At 34.4% G+C, this 22,184-nt stretch overlaps 1 protein-coding gene across 1 annotated transcript; it reads right to left on the bottom strand.

Annotated features, from left to right (window-relative positions):
* Positions 1-1,267: 1,267 nt before the first annotated feature.
* LOC110465244 lies at positions 1,268-18,357 on the bottom strand. Its single transcript, XM_021520949.1, has 10 exons — positions 18,243-18,357; positions 16,516-16,625; positions 9,848-9,977; positions 8,782-8,893; positions 7,265-7,498; positions 5,536-5,648; positions 4,567-4,696; positions 3,927-4,176; positions 3,210-3,575; positions 1,268-1,769 (listed from the first exon to the last, which is right to left on the bottom strand). Exons 1-10 carry the CDS (start codon positions 18,335-18,337, stop codon positions 1,600-1,602), a joined length of 1,710 nt encoding a protein of 569 aa, XP_021376624.1. The 5' UTR covers positions 18,338-18,357; the 3' UTR covers positions 1,268-1,599.
* Between the last annotated feature and the right edge of the window lie 3,827 nt (positions 18,358-22,184).

Raw genomic sequence — 22,184 nt, 5'->3', positions numbered from 1 at the left:
CATTTATGTGGAGTTTTTCCCACCTAAATATCGTGAAATATTATAATAATGGTTTATATAACTATTGTACATAAATTATGAATATGTGCTCTCACCTTGTTCTATTTCCGTATGTCATGAAAGCTTGAACTAAATTGACAACAATAAGACATTTTTTTTCAACGAGTCTTTATTTGCATAACTTGTGTAAACAAGGCCATCACAGATCTAGAGATCAACTATATTATATCGCTAACATAAAATTGTTAGACTTAATAAAAATGGCACAGGTTGGATTAACGGTTCTAGTACAACGTACATGTAGAGCTCCTATTTCCTCTCAAAAGTAAATATTTTTGTTATTTAAAAAAAATCTTAACAAAAGTTCAGAAACTAAGTAGCACAAACACATCATCTTTTCAATGTAAATGTAACAAAATAACACAAAAATGTAATATGCAATACTTTGAGATAAAAAATATGATATATTGTAGAGTATTGTAAAATTATTTGATGGCACTTCATCAGAAATATACTTGATAAAAAACACTGTATATCAAACAAACAATATTCTTAGCAAAATATAAACCATAGAATTATAAAATCAGTATATTAGACATACCGGCTGAAAACTCCCTAGTTCCCTAGTAGTAAATAAATCAATAAATCACAAATGCCCTTGGGTACAATTCAACTCTGGCTCATTGTTTTGTGTGCAACTTTGCACTATTTTACATTAAGAGATACTCATACATTATCTTCAACTCCTTCCTCCACTCTTTTTTTATCATTTTGGTGAAGCTATCATAAATGACCAAAACAATAAGTTACTGTCAGCTTTGGCAAGACCTTCTTTAGTGCTTTACCGCAAACTGTCCTCAAACATAAAGTTGACTGAACTTTGTCTTCAGAAGTGATATGTTCACTAAGGAAATCTTAGGATCACAGCCACGGGTTTTTTTTCTTTTTCTTTTTCTTTTTTTTTTTTTTGGCTGTTAAATAATTTAAGAATATTGAAGAGCACTGTGTACCTGTGAAACGCTCCAATTTGATCGTAAGACTCATCGTTGTCCCAATTACAACCACTAATGGTGGTCTATGGGACACACAAGTCTGACACTTTTTCTCTATTCAAAGAATTACCAATCACTTGGTCCCTAATCAACCACGCCCTTTTTTTTCTTTTTTCTTTTTTCTTTTAACATTCATGATATGTATTGATAGTTTTCTATCAAGATATTTTCAATTTTTGCCAAACATATGAAAATATGATGATGTTTTTGTTTTAACTGTTTCCTAACATATCCAAAATCTGATATTCTCTGTGTTCTGTTTCTTTAAAAAAAAGGGATATGTAATGATATACATCTTTCAAATTAAATAACCTCTCTGCATTCACTTTTTTTCGTTTTTCTCGATACCTTCTTAAACACCAATCCTCATGGACAATTTAAAAACTTTTCTTTAACAGGTGCACATGCTTGAAACAAGCCCATTCTCCTTTCTTATGCCAGCCTATATGCATTCCTTAAAGCATAGAAAAATTGCATGGACATTTTAACTTAACTCTATTCTAATTTTTGTTAAACTAGAATAGAACTTTTCACTTCCATATTAAAGTTATTTGTTCCGAAACAGGTTCTTGACGATATTCTTTCGAATAATTGTCCTGAGTCCCGTCTTGTTGGCAATGAAGTACCCGTGCTTGATCTGACTGTAAGCATGCTTTCGGGTGTAGCCAAAAAGCAGACCTGCCTCGTTAGGTGTGTGGGTCTGCACCAATTTTTGTCCTGTAAATTCGATTTGGGAAAATATAAACACCATTGACAAATAAAAGGTAGGGTCAACGCCTATTGAGATTCAACATTAGCGTTGGCCCCCGCTTGGAATTCAAAACAAGATCAATATTAAAAGGTAAAGGAAGCTTAAACAATTAGTTTCAGAACAATTAGTTTCAGAATTCATTTTATGACAAATGGAACCTCATTGACCTACACCTGTGTGTGTGTTATACAAGTCCTCCAACCATTTGATATCATCGTGTGCAACATATTCTAACTATTATTTTGATTCCAATTATTACACTATTTCCGGAAAGAATTGTTCTTTTCATTGAAGATTTAAGCAGAAAAGTATGTGAAAATTCATTACTCATGGGAGAATTCCCTTTTTGGACACGTCAATTTACATAATTCTAAAAAGAGTCTATTTTTCATACTTCCTTAAAAGTTGGCTACTTATAATATCATTCAATATCAGAAATTACAAAAAAATGACAATCAGAAAATTTGTCATATAACACCTTTGATTTAAAAGATAGTAAAGCAAAACTTTCTCTCCATTTTTCTTTTAAATTGTGTTTCTTCATAACAAAAGGTCAATGGGTCTTGTTCTTTATGTTGATGGATATAATTTTGGTAAACATTGGTGACCTTGACCTTCGTTCAATGTCACAAGAATCTAATGTGCTAAAATATCATTTTTGTATGGGGAGCAGACAAGGATATCTCTCCTTGCTTTTCTTGTTTATAGTTAAAGATATAAAATAATGTCATATATTAGTCATTCATATTTCAAATAATAATTCAAATTAACTATAAAACATAGGATACCATTGTAACTCTTTGAAGGCAAGTTGACAATGTTGGTTATATTTTAACTTTTGTAAAAAGTTTTGCGTGTTTTTCTAATTAAAAGTATCACTAGGCTTACTTCATGTATATCAATACGTGGGTATGACATATTTAGTATCAACATTACAGTAATTTTATATACTTTACACTACTTTTCAGAGTTACGTTTTCCTGTGTTATTTCTCTGTCATTTTGTTAGGATACCCCCATCACTCAACCAGGTATTATGCAAGGAGGTCCACTACAGTTATCAGCAGTAATAATGAATAATCATATATGCAGTTATTATTCAATTTTATGAACCTACATATGGCGAAACAATAAAAGATATTGAAGTGGGAGCCGAATGTAAACAACCACCCCAACCCCCCTTTAACACGACAGCAAAAACATAAGTGAAAGAAGAAGAAGAAAATCAACAAATAAAACAAATATTATCTTTGCCATACAGCTTATAAATTAATTTAAAAAGGTATCATGGAACTTCTAAATACTTTTGACAAATATCCAACATATATCCTACCAGAATGTGAATCTTGATTTCACATCTTGAATATTTTCTGGGAGTTCTTTTGAGAGAAAAAAATGAAAACTAACCTTGTTTAAAGCTGAGAAATGTGTTGTCTGTAGCCAGGAACTCCACCAGAGCTACCCTTCGTAAGGGTTCTTCCAAAGGTGCGCCATAGGAGCATGGCTGATTCTCGTCCCTCCCAGGTACGTCTGGTTCAATCTCTGGCTCGCCGTTGTTGACAGCAACCTGCTCATTTTTCTCTTTTTCCTTGTCGTCATCACCTCCTACCCATACTTGCTTGGGGACATGGGGAGGTTTGTCATTTTCATTCTCTGAATCCTCACTCCCTGGTGGTTTACCAACTTTTCTTTTTGGTTTTTCCTCATCCTCAACAAGTTGGGGTGAGACTTTCTTTTTGGATCTCTGGGTTTCCTCAGTAAAACGCCCTTTCTCTGTTGACATAACAATGGAAAGTTTAGATTCTTGAGAAATATTTTAAATAAGTTCATTTCAATTATGAAAACAAATATTGAAATTATCTTTAATTTTCTTCTTTTGCTGTGACAATATTTAACAAGATTTATTCTCATACCTCTGGTTAGTATTTTGTTTTTGGGTGGTTTTTTAAGGAAAAAGGCTTAATGATTACTTTGGCTGTTACAAGGTATTTGCATTTTTCCGCATATTTAACAGATAATATCACACTTTTGACGTCAAAAGAAAATTACGACAACATCATAAACTCATTAGAAAAACATATAATAATACGGAAAATTTAGCTAATTATTAAACAGTTTAAGTACCATCTGAGCGATTGGCGGTAGGTTTTGTTGAACTATTCTCCGTCTCTTTAGATGAAGAAGGTTTAGTCGAGTTATATCCTGTGTCTTTGGATGTGGATTGATTCGTTGATCCATCATCTGCGTCTTTAGATGAGGAAGGTTTAGTTTTGGCGTTCCCATCAGAACTACCATCAGGTTTCACGACAGGAGATGTTGTCGTTTCAGGGCTTGAAGTTGTCTCCTCAGAAAATCCCATCTCTCTTAACCTCTCCTAAAACCCGTTTAAAAGGATAGCATAGTGTTAAGAAAACGTCTACTCTGGACATATTTTCATTCAATTTTATATCATTAAAAGCCGGGATTTCATTTTTATTATTCCGTTGATAATATTGAAAATGTCTTCTGGTCTCAGTGTACATAGAATCAAAATCTCATCAGTACAAGCTACATCACAAAAAGAACTTCACCAAGATGTTTTACCCAAGTCATTTGTATTATATTTCATAAGCATGTCTTTATGGTACATGGAAATTTACCTGAAATCATATTTAAGCTACAGTGCCATTGTACCGTTTCTTTGTACCAAACTTTGTGACAAGAATATCAATATAGAAAGCATCAGAGAAAGCATTCAAGAGATGTTTTTCATTTTTTTACTTACAGCATAGTCTGGAAATTTGTAAAGTATGCAATTGGTATTTTCCTTGCTGATTGGTACTGCCTTTGGTGGGATAATGAATCTGGGGTTCACCTCAGCTACCAAGTCAAAAGTAGCATTTCTTTTGTCTTTTCTGAAACAGATTCAAAATTTATGCTATCTTGCTGCAGCTTGTATCGTCTTACCAAAAGAGTTACACAAGAAAAAGACAATTAGCAACCCATCATTTTCTGGAAGACCATTAGCAGTATTTACCTTTTTATAGATAATCTGTTAGCTCTATAGAAATATTTGTAGTTTAATAGCTTTATTATAACAACTAATTGGAACACAGTGGTTCAAATTGTATTTCCCCACCCTCCATCCCCCACCCCTGTACAAAAAATCAAATGTAGACTAATGCATAAACTGCATAAATATCGTGCATTATGTTCAGAAATATTTAATGGAAACTTAACTCTGAAATCAATATTAAGATTTATTACATTTTTTGCCAGTGAAGTATCGGATTCTATCAACTTGATAAATGAAAATATCACTTTTTGCAGGTATTGACCAATAAATTCTAACGCTATCTTCTATTGGCTGCATTCTAAGGCAACAATTTTTTGTGCAGATTGAAATGAACCGACGGTAGAATAAGTGGTTGTTATGGTAAATGCTTGGTACACACACTTAGGTACTTACATAAATACACAATTAAAAACCATTTGTACCAGAAAATAGCAGGACATTTTGAATTGCATTGAGTATCTCATTCAAAATGGCCTGCAGTCGCCTTGTTGTCAAGTGTGACGTCATTAGGATATGCGATTCATTATGGTGCTAATTTTTAGGCTGCACACTCGTGATAAATATAAAAATATTAGCCACAATCCTGAAATATATTTGTTATAACTGACGACACCATTAAATATCCTCTATATATTTGCGTTGGCATTGATTACAGGTAGATAATAATTTACACCTTACCTGAATACCTCTTGTTGGTTTAGGATCCATGCAAATTTAGTCATAGCGTCGTTGGTAGCTTTCACTCTTTCCGTGTCGAATTTGTGTATTTCAGCCGCAATCTGTATCATACCCTAAACAAATATTTACATGTACTGGTTAAACAATATTTCTCCCTCAGCTCCTGTAAAATAACATAGGACTTCTTATATTTATATTTTTTTTGTATTCATAAAAATTAGATGTCTTTTTTAATATTTATAAAATAACATGTCTTTGTCATATTCATAAAATAAAATTTCTTTTCTTATATTTATAAAATTATGTCTTTTCATATCTATATATATTTATAAGATAGCATGTTTCTTTAAATACTGATATAACATCTCCTTATAACAAACAACATGTTTCTCCTTCAACAGATCAAACAATATTTCTCTTTTTTAACTGATAAAGAAGCTTGAATTGCAACACAATGAAGCATGTTGACAGTAAAAATAACACAATCACACTCTCATTTTCCACACATGGTGTCACTTAGACTCAGATAAAAATGACACATAAGAAAGTTGTCAACATTACATAAGGTAACAAGCAAATTCGTGGAATTTATACCCCCCACTTGTAGGACATATTACAGGTTCACATTATTAAGGTAAGGTTTAAAAAAGTGAGTACCTTGCTGTTGAGACATAATGTATAGCTTGAAACTTGAAGATTTTTTTTTTTTATACCTCATTGATTATTTGTAAATATGCACAAATCACATCGGTTGGCAAACTTAGCATGAGTCGGATGTGCATACGGAATTTGGTTGAAACATCTGAACAATATCTACAGCAATTATCACATGAAAACCAAAGAGTGCCTGAGATGGGTTGAAAGACAGAGGAACACAAACATTGTTATCAAGTTTGAAGGAATTTGGCTAAGATTTGGTAGAGTTATTAAGCGGTAACTGCAGATAATGACGTTTTTCGTTAATCAAGGGGCAATAACTCTGCCAAATGATGTCCGATTGAAGTGTCAAACTTTGCTGAGCCCTTAATGCGTTTAACCCTGTTACTAAGTTTGAAGACAATCGGAATAATATTTGCAAGAGTTAATTAACAGAAACGCAGCAGATAATGATGTTTTTACGTTATTCAAGGGGCCATAACTCCGCCAAATGGTCATCAAACTTTACCGATCCCGTAAGGTATCCAACCCCACGGTGACCAAGTTTGAAAAAAATCAGTTAACATTTGTTGTAATTATTGCACGGAAACGAACCCTGACAGACAGACGGACAAACCCAAATTAATATCCCCCGCTCTACAACTTTCAGTTCTAATAATAAATCACTGTAACAGGAGAAAGAGAAAATGTAACAGCCAGACAGGTGTTCCAACCTGGGACCCTCCAAGCTCTAGACGGACACTCTACCAATTGAGCTACCTGGTTGCGGACGATTGACCCAGTCCAGTTCCGCTACACTCCTCCCTCCTTTTTCTAAGTCTTCGCCCCCAAAGACACAACTATTTACTAAACCAAGTTTGGGAATCCCCTTACTAAAAGTACTCCCAATGCTTGAAACAAAGGTTTGCAAGCTTGCCAATTTTGTAACAGGAGAAAGAGAAAATGTAACGACCAGACCGGGGCTCAAAACCCGTCGGCCTGGACCATTCGAATCCACCAATTGAGTCACCTGGTCGCCGACCCTCGACCCAGTCCAGTTCAGCTACATGACTATAACTGCAGTTAATCTTACCTTTTGCATACGTTCCCGGATCTCATTTTCTTCTGTCAAAAGTCCTCTGCAAGATTGCACAGATTTTTCTCGACGACTGTACAACTCTTGTATCTTGCCCTTCAGATTTTTCTGTTCCTTCATCTGCCCAGCTGATACAACCATTTTCCTCTCAAAATCTCTTTTCAGAGCAGCTTGAACACACCTCAGTTTGTCCTGGCACGATTCTAGTTGGTCCTTTATCTTTCTCAGTGCCTAAATAAATAAATTGATACAAATATATGTTAACACTTTACTTACAGTAAATTGAATATTCTCATTCAATGTTTGTAACAAATTTTAAGAAACACCTTGAAAATAATAATCAAAACCAATCCGTAAGACTGTCACAATTAATATATACATAATTTGGAAAACCAGTTTATTGCAATACACAGGTATATTGTATCGTATCACACTTTTAATAGAAATGAAATATCGCTGTATTCCATAATATTACAAAGCTAGTTTTTAAGTATCTGGTATGAATTTTAGATTTGAAAATTATATAAATAGAAATGAAATATATCGCTGTATCCCATAATATTACAAAGCTGGTTTTTATGTATCTGGTTTGAATTTTAGATTTGCAAAATATATAAATAACTTTAATAAGATGATATTACAATAAGCCATTACTTGTATTGGTTAGGAGAAGAAATTCCGTAACCGATAGCTGCTTGAACAAAATTCATAAATCGTTGTGAACCAAATGATATATTTGTATTTATGCAATGCATAAAGTAATTTATATTATCTGGTTAGTATATGATATTTTTATTTGTTATATTTTGTGGGTTCCGTTTTTGAAACTAGTCCATCCCTATAGAAGTAGTCACGTGATGTTTTGGTGTACTAAAGTCACGTGACCTGTGCAGAATATTTTTCCATGCTGACATTTTGAAAAATCTCCTTAAAAATCAGCTACCCTCCTCCTCCCCTAATTTGTATCCACCTTTATGTACTATTGTGTAAAAATGTAATTGTTGCACATCTTTGTTTTAAATTTTGTTTCATTTGTTGTACATCTTTTATTTACAAATGGTGTGTTTATTTTGAAGCAAACCCCATCTTTTTTGGTTCTTTGTACACCTTATTATAAAAATCAACACAAAGATGTATACATATGTTCGATTTCTGGCATTTAGAATAAATGCTCATTTTCGACAATTTAAGTGTTTGTTATTTTATCGACAAAAAACATAGTAGAGTATAACCTGTGTGTGCTGTTGGGTTTAATGCAGACTAAACACGATAATATAAATATATTTCAGTTTGATTATGAAGATTCTGCCAACAACTTCCTTATAACATGAGCACCCTTTTCTTTTAACTATATATTGGGATACGTATCGCAATATATCCCATTTGAATTGTTGTTTATACCGTGATAATTTCTCAAGGCATATTGTACGTGATAATCCAATTTAATTGTTTACGTAGAGACTAAACGATTGATAAATTGAGGTAAATAAATATAAGATGTCCATATTGTTTACCTTTGTTTCCTTCCTCAGTTGTTTGATTTTGTTGCCATGTTCCTCATAAAATGCAGCAAGTTGCTTTTTCAATTCTTCCGGTTTAGTTGTTGTGTTAGGAGCATCGAGCCATCTGTAACGTTAAAAACAAAATTAAAATGACATAATTTCATTTCAAGCAACTTTTATGCAGATTTTTTCAGTCAAATTGTAAATCACTATAAAAAAATACTTTTATTGTCCATGTATACATTTGACACTTTGATTTCAAAAGTGAACCAATAATATCTATTATGGAATTTGAAATCAATATTCGGACACGGAAATGGCAAACCAATTACAATCAATCATCAGCCCATCACTAGTTAACTTAATATTGATCCAGCATCATAATTTGTGGGGGAGGGGGCCGTTAAGACTATTTTCTCAATGTTGAGGACCCTCAGTCTTAAATAGCGCTTGTTTTATAACTAAAGGTAAAGAGCACCATCAAATCATCAAGCCAAATGTGTTATAATTATTGTCTGTGTTGAGGGATATTGGTTTAAGTCCCTCTAAAAATATATATTTAATGTAAATCCCATGTTGCCATGCAGTTCATAGAATAAGTTCTTCAAAATTTAAGAGTTTGAAAATACAAATAAGAAGGAAAACAGGAAAGCTGCAGGTGTTGAACTAAAGGTCCTGTAAAGGATACACGTGCACACTGCTGCCATTCAGGAACTATATCCAAGGCCTCAAAACAAGGGTACATGATCGTTTACTTTAAGTCACACAAACTCCTTTTTGTTGCTGCATCTTCCATATAGAAGGGAGATTACTCAAATAAATTCTCTTGAACGGAACTCTTTTTTATAATAATAAATGATGCTGTGGTACCGTTTTCCTTAACCCTTTGACCACTGTAGACCATAATGGCTTCATCCCAATAAACGTATGGAAGAGTCCACTAAAGTTACCTAGGGGTGAAAGGGTTATAAACTTTTAGATAGGGAGTTTGGCACCTCGTCAACTCTTCTTGATTTAAAGTAGATAGGGCTGTATCAGAACACACAAATAACATTCATGAAACATTACTGATTCTTACTGTTTCATCATTTCATAGGGTCCCTCAGCTTCGCCTAATTTCGACACTATGGATTGCTGTAGAACGATCGAATTTTGTATTTCAGCCATGTACTTCTCATTGAACTTCTTGAACACGGGATAACTGGATGCTGTGAATTAAAAAGAAATATATCAATTCATAAAAAGTATGCTAAAAGAGGCTCAGAGGGCCTGTATCTCTTACCTGGATATTAAAGCAATTATGGCAAAATATTCTCATTAATAGTATGTGTTATTGCAAATGAGATCACCTCTGATAGGTCAAGTCCCCATGCAGTTGGCAAATCCTGGTACATGTAGCATATGTGTATCTAAATCTTCATGAACAGCAATATATATATATATGTTGATACAATGGCGTGGGTATCAAATGTTTCCATGTAACTATTCAGAGAGTATATCCATATGGGCGGGGACAGACCCCTGTACCATTTTGGTAGCATTATATTCATGTGTTCATCTCCCTATTCTGTCTTTGCGTATTGCAGAGTTATCTTCTCTTGGGAGCAGGTATTGATTGTTACGTCACTTGTATGTGAGAGTAACGTCATTAATTTTTGAGAAAACGACCTAATTTTCTCGCACAAACCAATGATGTAACAATCAATACCTGCTCCCAAGAGAAGATAACTCTGCAATACGCAAAGACGGAATTACTAGCAAATGTGTACATTTGTGTTATTGGGTTATTGGTTATATGGTATATGGTTATTGGGGGGAGAGAGATCTGAAGACTATATCCAAGTTGTTACCAAGAAACTATGTACCAAGGAGTGGGACCAGATCCATCTATAAGTTCTAATATCATATTTTTATTTGTCTCATTATACCCAGCAATTGTATGCGGTTAAATAGTAATATTCCTATTAACCTGCATACTTGTTATATATATGATGTATGACGGTATGAAACAAAATACTGTTTAAACCAAATGATAAGTGAATGTCAACCAATCCAAAATGACTTATAAGTATATTATACTCTTTAAGGATGGGGCTAAATCCCACAGCCATTTGAGTGCTAGTCACAACTATATAGCTGCGCTGTATGTCTGTGGCCCCCACTGCTAGTCACAACTATAGTTGCACATTCTATAAAATGGTATTTTATATGGTCAACAGCTAATCGTGTTGATTAAAATTTAATCGAACTTATCAAATAACCAATTTCCATTGGTATTAATATGTTTTAGTATTATTAACACAAGAATTATTTTTGCAATATTTTTACTAAAATTGTGACTTATGAAGTTATATCTAAATTTGAACTGCAGTGAAAATTAAATTCTCCTAATTAATTCAGCACTGATTGGTTACCGTATGTTATTTTAATGTAGCACTCTAAGGGTTAATGTGTATTCCTCTCTTTAAAGTCATCAACTGTTCGGCTATTTTGGAGAGAAAAAATGTTGACCGATGTACAACAGATACACAGACAGACAGACAGATACCACAGTATGGCATAAGCTCACCTTGGTTCATCAGACCAGGTGGGAAAACAAGAATTTGTAAAAACCATGCAGCAATTAAATCTCTTTCTGGTATTGAATCAAGAACTACCATGAAATTTGAATTATATCCCCAACAACAAATATCATATACATAAATCAATACTATTAACCCATGCATGTCTTGAAAGGAGCTTTTTAAAATAATTAAACAGATTTGGGCAAGTTGAAGAATGCAGGATTAATAGATTTATATATATATTGAAATGCAAAACTATCCTAGTTTTAATCAATGTCAAAAGTTAGAGACTGATTGTATGTTAGAAATATAATAGAATAAAAAATTGAATGGTCAATGTTCATTTTTTCCATGGCTTTCACAAGTTCACAATCTTGGGATATATACATGTCTGTGTGCAGATGTGTTGAGTGGGATGAATCCACTATGCTTCAGCATGTGTATCTCTTGACATGCCCTTTTTTTTATCAACAAATTATAGATTCTTTTTATTTGCTTTTTTATACTTGATTAAGCTTTCTCTTCATTCGTTATTGCTTAAAACTTTATTTGTAAACAAAAAATATGAAAAGTTTTATATAGGGTATTAACCTTTTTACCTGTGGGATGCTTAAAGGGAGGTAACTTGCTATTTTCACATGCACTTCACAGTTCATCACATATGTCAATTGTGTAGCTTGTAAAGTTGATAGTCCGAACAACATATCTCCTGATGTATTGATGATGATGTGATTAATCGACTCAGTCCAGCATCGGTCAGTTAGGCTTGTGTATTGATGGTGATGTGATTAATCCACTAATTCAAGCATTGGTCAGTTAGGCTTGTGTATTGATGGTGATGTGATTAATCCACTAAGTCAAGCATTGGTCAGTTAGGCTTGTATTGATGGTGTTGTGATTAATCCACTAAGTCAAGCATCGGTCAGTTAGGCTTGTATTGATAGTGATGTGATTAATCCACTAAGTCAAGCATTGGTCAGTTATAGGCTTGTATTGATGGTGATGTGATTAATTGACTAAGTCGATCATCGGTCGGTTAGGCTTGTATTGATGGTGTTGTGATAAACCCACTAAGTCAAGCATTGGTCAGTTATAGGCTTGTATTGATGGTGATGTGATAAATCGACCAAGTCTAGCATTAGTCAGTTAGGCTTGTATTGATAGTGTTGTGATTAATCAACTAAGTCAAGCATCGGTCAGTTAGGCTTGAGCATTGATGGTGATGTGATTAATCCACTAATTCAAGCATTGGTCAGTTAGGCTTGTATTGATGGGGTTGTGACTAATCCACTAAGTCAAGCATCGGTCAGTTAGTCTTGTATTGATAGTGATGTGATTAATTGACTAAGTCGATCATCGGTTAGTTAGGCTTGTATTGATGGTGATATGATTAATCGACTCAGTTGAGCATCAGTCAGTTAGGCTTGTATTGATGGTGATGTGATAAATCGACCAAGTCTAGCATTAGTCAGTTAGGCTTGTATTGATAGTGTTGTGATTAATCCACACAGTCAAGCATCGGTCAGTTAGGCTTGAGTATTTATGGTGGTGTGATTAATCGACTAAGTCAAGCATTGGTCAGTTATAGGCTTGTATTGATGGTGATGTGATAAATCGACCAAGTCTAGCATTAGTCAGTTAGGCTTGTATTGATGGTGTTGTGATAAACCCACTAAGTCAAGCATTGGTCAGTTATAGGCTTGTATTGATGGTGATGTGATAAATCGACCAAGTCTAGCATTAGTCAGTTAGGCTTGTATTGATAGTGTTGTGATTAATCGACACAGTCAAGCATCGGTCAGTTAGGCTTGCATTGATGGTGGTGTGATTAATCGACTCAGTCAAGCATCGGACAGTGAGGCGTGTATTGATGGTGTTGTGATAAATCCACTAACTCAAGCATTGGTCAGTTAGGCTTGTATTGATGGTGATATGATTAATCGGCTAAGTCGAGCATCGGTCAGTTAGGCTTGTATTGATAGTGATGTGATTAATTGACTAAGTCGAGCATCGGTCAGTTAGGCTTGTATTGATAGTGTTGTGATTAATCGACTCAGTCAAGCATCGGTCAGTTAGGCTTGGATTGATGGTGTTGTGATTAATCCACTAAGTCAAGCATCAGTCAGTTAGGCTTGTATTGATGGTGTTGTGATTAATCTACTCAGTCAAGCATCGGTCAGTTAGGCTTGTATTGATGGTGTTGTGATTAATCCACTAAGTCAAGCATCAGTCAGTTAGGCTTGTGTATTGATGGTGATGTGATTAAACGACGAAGTCAAGCATCGGTCAGTTAGGCTTGAGTATTGATGGTGATGTGACTAATCGACTAAGTCAAGCACCGGTCAGTTAGGCTTGTGTACTGATGGTGATGTGATTAATCGACTAAGTCAAGCATCGGTCAGTTAGGCTTGTGTATTGATGGGGATGTGATTAATCCACTAAGTCAAGAATTGGTCAGTTAGGCTTGTATTGATGGGGTTGTGATTAATCGACTAAGTCCAGCATCGGCCAGTTAGGCTTGTATTGATGGTGATATGATTAATCGACTCAGTCGAGCATCAGTCAGTTAGGCTTGTATTGATAGTGTTGTGATTAATCCACTAAGTCAAGCATCAGTCAGTTAGGCTTGTATTGATCGGGATGTGATTAATCGACTAAGTCAAGCATTGGTCGGTTAGGCTTGTATTGATGGTGTTGTGATTAATCTTGTATTGATGGTGTTGTGATTAATGCCTCAGTCAAGCATCGGTCAGTTAGGCTTGGATTGATGGTGTTGTGATTAATCAACTGAGTCAAGCATTGGTCAGTTAGGCTTGTGTATTGATGGTGATGTGATTAATCGACTAAGTCCAGCATCGGGCAGTTAGGCTTGTATTGATGGTGTTGTGATTAATCGACTAAGTCAAGCAACAGTCAGTTATGCTTGTATTGATGTGATTAATCGACTAAGTCAAGCATTGGTCGGTTAGGCTTGTATTGATGGTGTTGTGATTAATCTTGTATTGATGGTGTTGTGATTAATCTTGTATTGATGGTGTTGTGATTAATCTTGTATTGATGGTGTTGTGATTAATCTTGTATTGATGGTGTTGTGATTAATCTTGTATTGATGGTGTTGTGATTAATCTTGTATTGATGGTGTTGTGATTAATGCCTCAGTCAAGCATCGGTCAGTTAGGCTTGTATTGATGGGGATGTGATAAATCGACCAAGTCTAGCATTAGTCAGTTAGGCTTGTATTGATGGTGTTGTGATAAATCAACTAAGTCAAGCATCGGTCAGTTAGGCTCGTATTGATGGGGTTCTGATTAATCGACTAAGTCAAGCATTGGTCGGTTAGGCTTGTATTGATGGTGTTGTGATTAATCTTGTATTGATGGTGTTGTGATTAATAGACTCAGTCGAGCATCAGTCAGTTAGGCTTGTATTGATGGTGTTGTGATTAATCTTGTATTGATGGTGTTGTGATTAATAGACTCAGTCGAGCATCAGTCAGTTAGGCTTGTATTGATGGTGATATGATTAATCGACTCAGTTGAGCATCAGTCAGTTAGGCTTGTATTGATGGTGTTCTGATTAATCGACTAAGTCAAGCATTGGTCAGTTATAGGCTTGTATTGATGGGGATGTGATTAATCAACTGAGTCAAGCATCGGTCAGTTAGGCTTTAGTATTGATGGTGATGTGATTAATCGGCGAAATCAATCATCGGTCAGTTAGGCTTGTATTGATGGGGATGTGATTAATCCACTAAGTCAAGCAATGGTCAGTTAGGCTTGTATTGATGGTGTTGTGATTAATCGACTAAGTCCAGCATCGGTCAGTTAGGCTTGTATTGATGGTGTTGTGATTAATCAACTAAGTCAAGCATCGGTCAGTTAGGCTTGTATTGATGGTGATGTGATCAATCGACTCAGTCAAGCATCGGTCAGTTAGGCTTGTATTGATGGTGTTCTGATTAATCGACTAAGTCAAGCATCATGCAGTCATTTAGGCTAACAAACTGATTAATCGAGTACAAAATCCATGATCAATTTTAGTCGGAATGTTAATGTGTAGATATTATTGAGTATTCAGTAGACATTTTCCCCAACTCCTTTGTAAAATTGATGGCATAATCACTGCATGACTTACTTTTAGCTCATAGCTGCTAGTTAGGACTATATATTACAGATTCAGTGTTTGAAGCAGGTATTTCTTATATCATAATTACATGGTATCACTTTTTTTGCCTTAGTGACTCGAAACAACAGCATGGAGGTTTTCACTCAGTATTTCTATAAATCGAATATTAATCGATCATTGGTTGGTTAATGGTAACCAATGATAGATCATAAAATTTCAACCGATTCCCAACACTTGATTGTATTCGGACTAGATTTTAGTCTGTTTCACTCAATTCAGCACCTGGTATCTGTGTTTAATACATGCAATATTAAGTAATATAAAAAATTGTATTTCATTGAAATAGGTAAAAAAATATGTTTTTATTATAATTACACTATTTAAAAAAATTTCAATTAATTCAGTGACCAGGACATGTTCCACAAAATTATCCTCCCTAATAACCTGTATTTGAATGGTATTAAATTAATAAACAGGAATTAACTGTTTAGTTTATATGTCNCTGTTCAGTACAAATAACAAGGTGATACGGTTCACAGTTTAAGGTGATACGGGTCAATTAAGCTGATACGGCAGGGAGGATTTCAAACTGAAGCTGATACGGAGCCGTATCAGCTAAATGGCCTGGGGAGAACCCTGCAAATTAATATATCATAATTGGTGGAATTCCTTTGAGTGCATGTATCTATGTGTATAAGTAACCTTGCATTGCAGGGTTGAGAAATTGTGTGGTGAACACAGTAATTATTTGCAAGATTCGTCACCAGGGTGAGAAGGAATTTATAACATAGAAAATACAGGAGTCCTCAGGTTGCACCCATACCCCACCTTTAAATCTCTTCTTTAAGTGGTTCTTAAACATACAACCACTCAAGAAGTATAAAATTGTGTCAATAATATCAGAATTGCACAAGTCGACCGAACACTGGCACCAGCCAGTGAAGTGTAGACTATAAACTCTTCAAACAAACAAACAAACAAACAAAACAAACAAACAATTAGAATTGCCGCCCTTGCTGAAAATACATTTTCCATTAAGCACAAAAATTTTACTTACCACTCTCAACAATCTTCAAAGTACTGTTCTTATGTTTCTCCATATGCTGCAGATGGGTTGATTCAAACGAAAATCTTGATTTAATAAGATGCTTAGCTTCCACCGCCTCTCTGAAATGGTTTAAAAGAAAAGAGAATTATGTAACTTTTCCTTTGTCAACTCTAAAGGATATACAAAGAATTCTATATCCATAGATTAAAGGTATACATAAGAAATTAAACTAACAGATTAATAAAATCTTTTACCTGTAACTGAGCCAGATCGGGTTATCTCCGTCAAGGGTTAAGATTCTGTAACAAAATCCCAACAGAGACGCAAGCCGAGGTTGGGATGTTACAAAATCTTACCCCTAGACTGAGATAACCCGATCTCGCTCAGTTACAGGTAATTATTTTTTTTCTCATACCTTTTAGCTGGAAAAGAACTTTCAATTTTGCTAAAAGCTACAAGTATACCGCCTTGGGCCTCCAAGGATAATGACCTCTTCACTTCTAAAGCTACATTTGAATGCTTCTGCGTAAAAATTTTAGACCGTCCTTACATAGATTACAACGTATTCCACAGTGTAGATTGAATTTTATCTACAATATCAAATATCCAACAACATCAAAAATATACATATAACGACAAAACAGAACATTTATAATGTAAATTGTCAATTTCAATCAGTTAACATGCGGATGAATACATCGCAGTGTCAAAATTCCACAAAATGTCACGTAAAGGTACAAGACAGACGAGATAGAAAATTCTAGCATGGCCTATGACGTGGGATATCTCTGTCTGAGGTGGGAGAATTAAGTCACATCAATTTGTCACCATACTACTTCTTTTTACAATCTGGATCAGTTCCAGGAGAAATTTTGTAACAACTTCTATAGGCCTTTAAGGTTTAAACATATGCTATTTCAATTATAACTGAAAATATATAGGTTTTTAAAATTTCCAATTGTGATTATTAATTACAAATTTCATAATTTGTCACAAGAACATTTTACATACATGTATATAAATTAACATTTTATGAATGTTTGAAGATAATATAGAAAGACACTCAAAGCTACATAAAACTTGCTTAAAGGAACCCTAATCTTAGCTATCTCTCTGTCTATTGATGTCACACTTGTTTTGTTGCTAAAAATATTTTGGTATTCGAATTCAGTCCCATAAAATTATAATTGTATTCTAATAATTTCAATTACAAACCAATTATCAATTATTGATTATGCTATTTGATTTTAAACCGTTTGTCTGAGCGCCTAAAGTTAAAAACATTAATAAAATGTGTGTTCACCACTTAGGGACCTAATAACTCTTCTCTATTTCTGTTTTCCTTTTTTTTTATTTCAATTATAGATATCTCTATTTAATATTAAGATGTCTTCAGAACGTTTGCAACCCTTCTTTGGTAGGCCTATAATAATATATTTTTACATTATGACCTAGGTTATGAGTCGTTAAAAAATGACTGTCTCCAGCTCGTCTTTGTCTTCACAGACAATTAACAATCATTACAAGGTCTTGTGAATGACAAAAGCACATAAGATTAACGTAACCTCCGAATTCCCTATTTGATTTCACGAGTAAAAAGGCCTATGGGCCTAAGCACTGTCAACAAAATTGGCGCGATTCGTCATCATGCCCATCAGTCCGATGGAATCTATATTACATAAAATATTTCTCTTCTGCTGTTGTGAAATATTGAATGCAAATAACATACAACTTACCCGCGGGATTTGATGACATTGTCCAGTGTTCCTTGTCTCACTACAAACATTCTATGTCCTTTATTCTTCGGAGGGGTTTCCATTTCAGCTTCCATGATTGATTCGCAAGCGAATATGCCGCTTAGCAACACAGGAAAAGTCACGTGCAAACAACCGCGAGATCTACCAACAATACCAGGGGAAGTAACTCTCATATTTTACAAAGGAAACGCGCAACCAAACTTAACATTGTTTGACACTCCCCTGCTAACAAAACTAATGTTCTTTATATTATGTACAGTATCTAGTTGTTTAATAGGCATCCTATTTATTTCAAAACATTTGCAATGGTCATGTACGTTCGCTTATAAGCACTTGCCACTTGGTTCCAATATTGTTCAAAATGAGAACAAATGCTAACTCAATTTTTCAATGTCAACATTTTATTTTAGTCTCATGCAGTCATGTAAGAACCGATTTTAATCTAATTCTCTGCTGCGAGTCCATTGTGTCGTTTATTTCCCTCTTCAGACGGTATCATGTAGGCCTACGTGGTGTCAATGGGGGGGGGGGGGGGGGGGGGGGGGGGGCAGGAAGGTACGAATCGGAAAGCGCATACAGATCATAATTAATCATAACCGACTACAAATTATTTTCTGTAACGTTTCAAAATATATTATATGACATATACAATAAATATATTGAATTAAAAGCATACGGCATATGAACACAGGAGCCTGAAGTTGTGTCAGTAGTTAATAATAACACTGAGTAATATACAAAAAATCATATTATAGGTATTTTTTTGTATTACTGTTATTATCAATTATTGACAGAACTTCAGGCTCCTGTGATATGAAGCGGTACATTTGATTACTTCGCGGAGAGAGAAAAAACGAGTTTCGGGACACTTAGAGAAAGTACAAGATATGTTGGAACATTAAGGGGAACACTGTTTACAACAAGACTGAACTCCACTCGTCGATGAAGTTTCAATCATTTCCTTGGGTTCTCCGACGTGTTGATTTTTTCACTTTTAGTTTAATTGCCTAATTTTCTCAGCTAGTTCAATGTCGGGTTGATTAAAAACGGACGATTACTCATCGCAAGCACGGCTATTTTTTAATTTGCACATCTAAAATCCACATTCAATCTCGCACTTGCTGTTCGACGAGTTTCAGCTTCCAACATCTGCAAAAAAGCTTTCCCATCGGCACTCCTGTATATTTTCGTGTACGTCCTATCACATGACAATGCCCTAAACTGTATCAGATGAATGATTTAACTCATAGTGCAGGGGTATGTGTTGACATAACTATTGTATACACTACGTATGCAAAGCCCGTTTTAACTTTAAATATGTAACAGTGTATACGCCTAGTAATTACAATCAAAGAGAGATAACTTTCGCTGTCTTCCTACTATGCCGCATCTTTCGTCGTTCATTTAAGGTCATTGGAGTGTATAGATAAACGGAAATGAGAAGTACATCCCTAGTTGAAAATCCAATTTAGGGAGACAGTATCACAATGTCTACATATTCTAATGTTTAATATTAAACTAATGAATATTGTATGTTTATTATTGACAGAACAGTGTGTTCTTTCAATATTAAAGTATTTCAAAGCAATCCAGGCATTAATTCAGTTGGTTTTTTATCAATGTGAAGTTTTTCAAGAACGATAACTCTTACATGCAATTACTTTGTGTATATGGTTTTATTATAAAATGTCAATTTGTAGTCGTTTATAGATAATTAATTTTACACAATTTCAGTATTGATGAAATTGATATACATTAATGCGATACTAATCTATGTCAGTATCATTTTTAGTGACATTATTTTGCAAACAAATATGTGTTTTTATTTATTTTTTCAAAATTCACTCCTTTTTACATGAATTTCCATTTAAAATTCTTAAAATTCTGACAACCTGATTTTTTTTTGTGGCAGAATTTTTTCTTTACTTCAAAGCAATATAACTACAAAATTTGAAGAAATTCTACTGAGAAATGGTGACACAATTCTATTACCTTAATACTATTTGATCTTAAGGTAAAAATTGATTGCATGTAAGTGAAATTCTTTTTACCTGAAGATGAACTAACGCCTTTTTTAATGATGAATTATTTCACTGAAGTGAAAAAGTATTTAACTGGAGTGAAATGTATTTTTAGCCCCGTGCCTTCACTTTTTGCTATACCATATTCCAGGGATGCAGAGAGCGCAAGTAAGCATAACCCCTGGAGTATCAAGGATGCGCCAACGCGGACCATGTATATACTGTAAAATAACAGTTCTTGTGGTTAGTATAAAAAAAATGGATCATCTTATAGATAGGATAATTTTAAATGAACAATGTTGTTTAGGACGAGCGGACTACAAAACAACAATCTACTGATGTAAATAAATTTTTGTCATTTTCCAGTTTTATTGTTTTGCTAATTTTGTTTTTGGAGCGTTTGCAAGGATTTCGGTTGAAGATGTTATTGACACGACCAATTCATACTGATATCAGCAAATTATTAAGTGATACCTGCTGCAGTTTATTGTGCAGTGGCGTAGCATACATGTACACTAAAATTTTCAAGATTTGTTTTGGATAAATATGGACCGTCCATATAAATCATAAAAAAGGAAAGAAATAAAAAAATCTTCTTGAAAGTTTAAGTCTTATAAAATAGTGTTGTTATTTTATCATGGTCTATACACATTAACAAATCTCCAATGTTTACGTAAATCAAAAACTACTTAGTGAAGTACAGAATTTGATTATATTCATATAAAAAGTCGGGTTTTACTTGTTAATAATCAGGCTAAAAGGACACTTTTTATCCGGTGTTTATACACATTCTTAAACCTTTTAAAATTGAGGGTACCGAGGTATAAAAAAAGTACCTCGGTACCCTCAATAAACACATGATAAAAAGTGTTGCTGTTATTTACTGGTGTCAGTTCCCAATGGCTCTTCGGAACACTCGAGTTTCTTTCGGAAAAGTTTATAACTCGGGATTGTTCAAGCCAGTTAAACAAAATGAGTTATACTTACTGTACAAAATACAAAACTGTGCGTGCGGGGAACTAGTTTTACACAGCTCCTGTTTATTACACTCTATCTATATGTTCGTGTCACCATAATAAAGCGCCCGGTGCTACGTGGCCTCTGACTGACTTCGTATTCTCACGAAGCACCTCAAGAAGCGACTGACGCTTACAACGGTGTCATAATCAATGAACTAATGAACCAATGCTATTTTTACATACATGTATAAGCTTTAAAAGTAAATATTCAAGTGGAAAAAAATGATCAAAAATGTGTGTGGTCGTTATGAACATAATGTCCATTAAAAGCAGCTGAACAAGTAAAATATGCATGTATCCAATGTCCTCATAGGCTGACATTCCAAAATTACGATGCAACAGATATGGCCCGCTACACTCGCCACGTTGTTACAGAATTACAGATAACTTGCCTAACGTTTAATAAGAGTTATCTCCCTTACACAGTAACTCGATGTGTAATCTGTAGTTGGTATGCACATGAGCACTTGAGCAATAAAGGGAGTTGATGTTGTAACATGGGTGTTGTCACATTAAAATCGTCAAATACAAGTATTTGGCCGTATGGACGGTGTCTTCTAACCTAGCATACATTTGGTATTTTCCTATATACCGGTAAGGTGTGCTAGGTGAGATTTTGTGTCAGATAGAGAACAATAGGGTTTAATTACAGGTAAACTATAGTCTAATGCATACTTAGAGTATAAGCACAGCACGTATATTTGCTGTTAAATTATATTTATACATGACATTTCCATTTCATATATCAAACTCTTCATCATAACATAATATTCATTTTTGTTCAACTTCATGAAAATATAAATATTCATTTTTCACTTTAAATAATAGACTTCATCATTTTCCGAGTCAGTTGAAGGGCTTCAAGAAATACTCATTAACTT

Source organism: Mizuhopecten yessoensis, unplaced genomic scaffold (genome assembly GCF_002113885.1).
Source record: "Mizuhopecten yessoensis strain PY_sf001 unplaced genomic scaffold, ASM211388v2 scaffold11067, whole genome shotgun sequence".
NCBI classification, from domain to species: domain Eukaryota; kingdom Metazoa; phylum Mollusca; class Bivalvia; order Pectinida; family Pectinidae; genus Mizuhopecten; species Mizuhopecten yessoensis.
The sequence above is the reverse complement of the archived record's forward strand: the minus strand, read 5'-3'. Positions and strand labels throughout refer to the sequence as shown.

What these genes read in the sequence shown, in the direction of transcription:
- LOC110465244 (XM_021520949.1), bottom strand. Translation starts at nt 18,337, where the DNA reads ATGGAAGCTGAAATGGAAACCCCTCCGAAGAATAAAGGACATAGAATG. An exon ending in AATGTCATCAAATCCCGCGG is followed by an intron (nt 16,626 to 18,242) that starts GTAAGTTGTATG and finishes AAACCATTTCAG; the next exon opens with AGAGGCGGTGGAAGCTAAGC. An exon ending in ACAAATTTCCAGACTATGCT is followed by an intron (nt 4,177 to 4,566) that starts GTAAGTAAAAAA and finishes AACGGGTTTTAG; the next exon opens with GAGAGGTTAAGAGAGATGGG.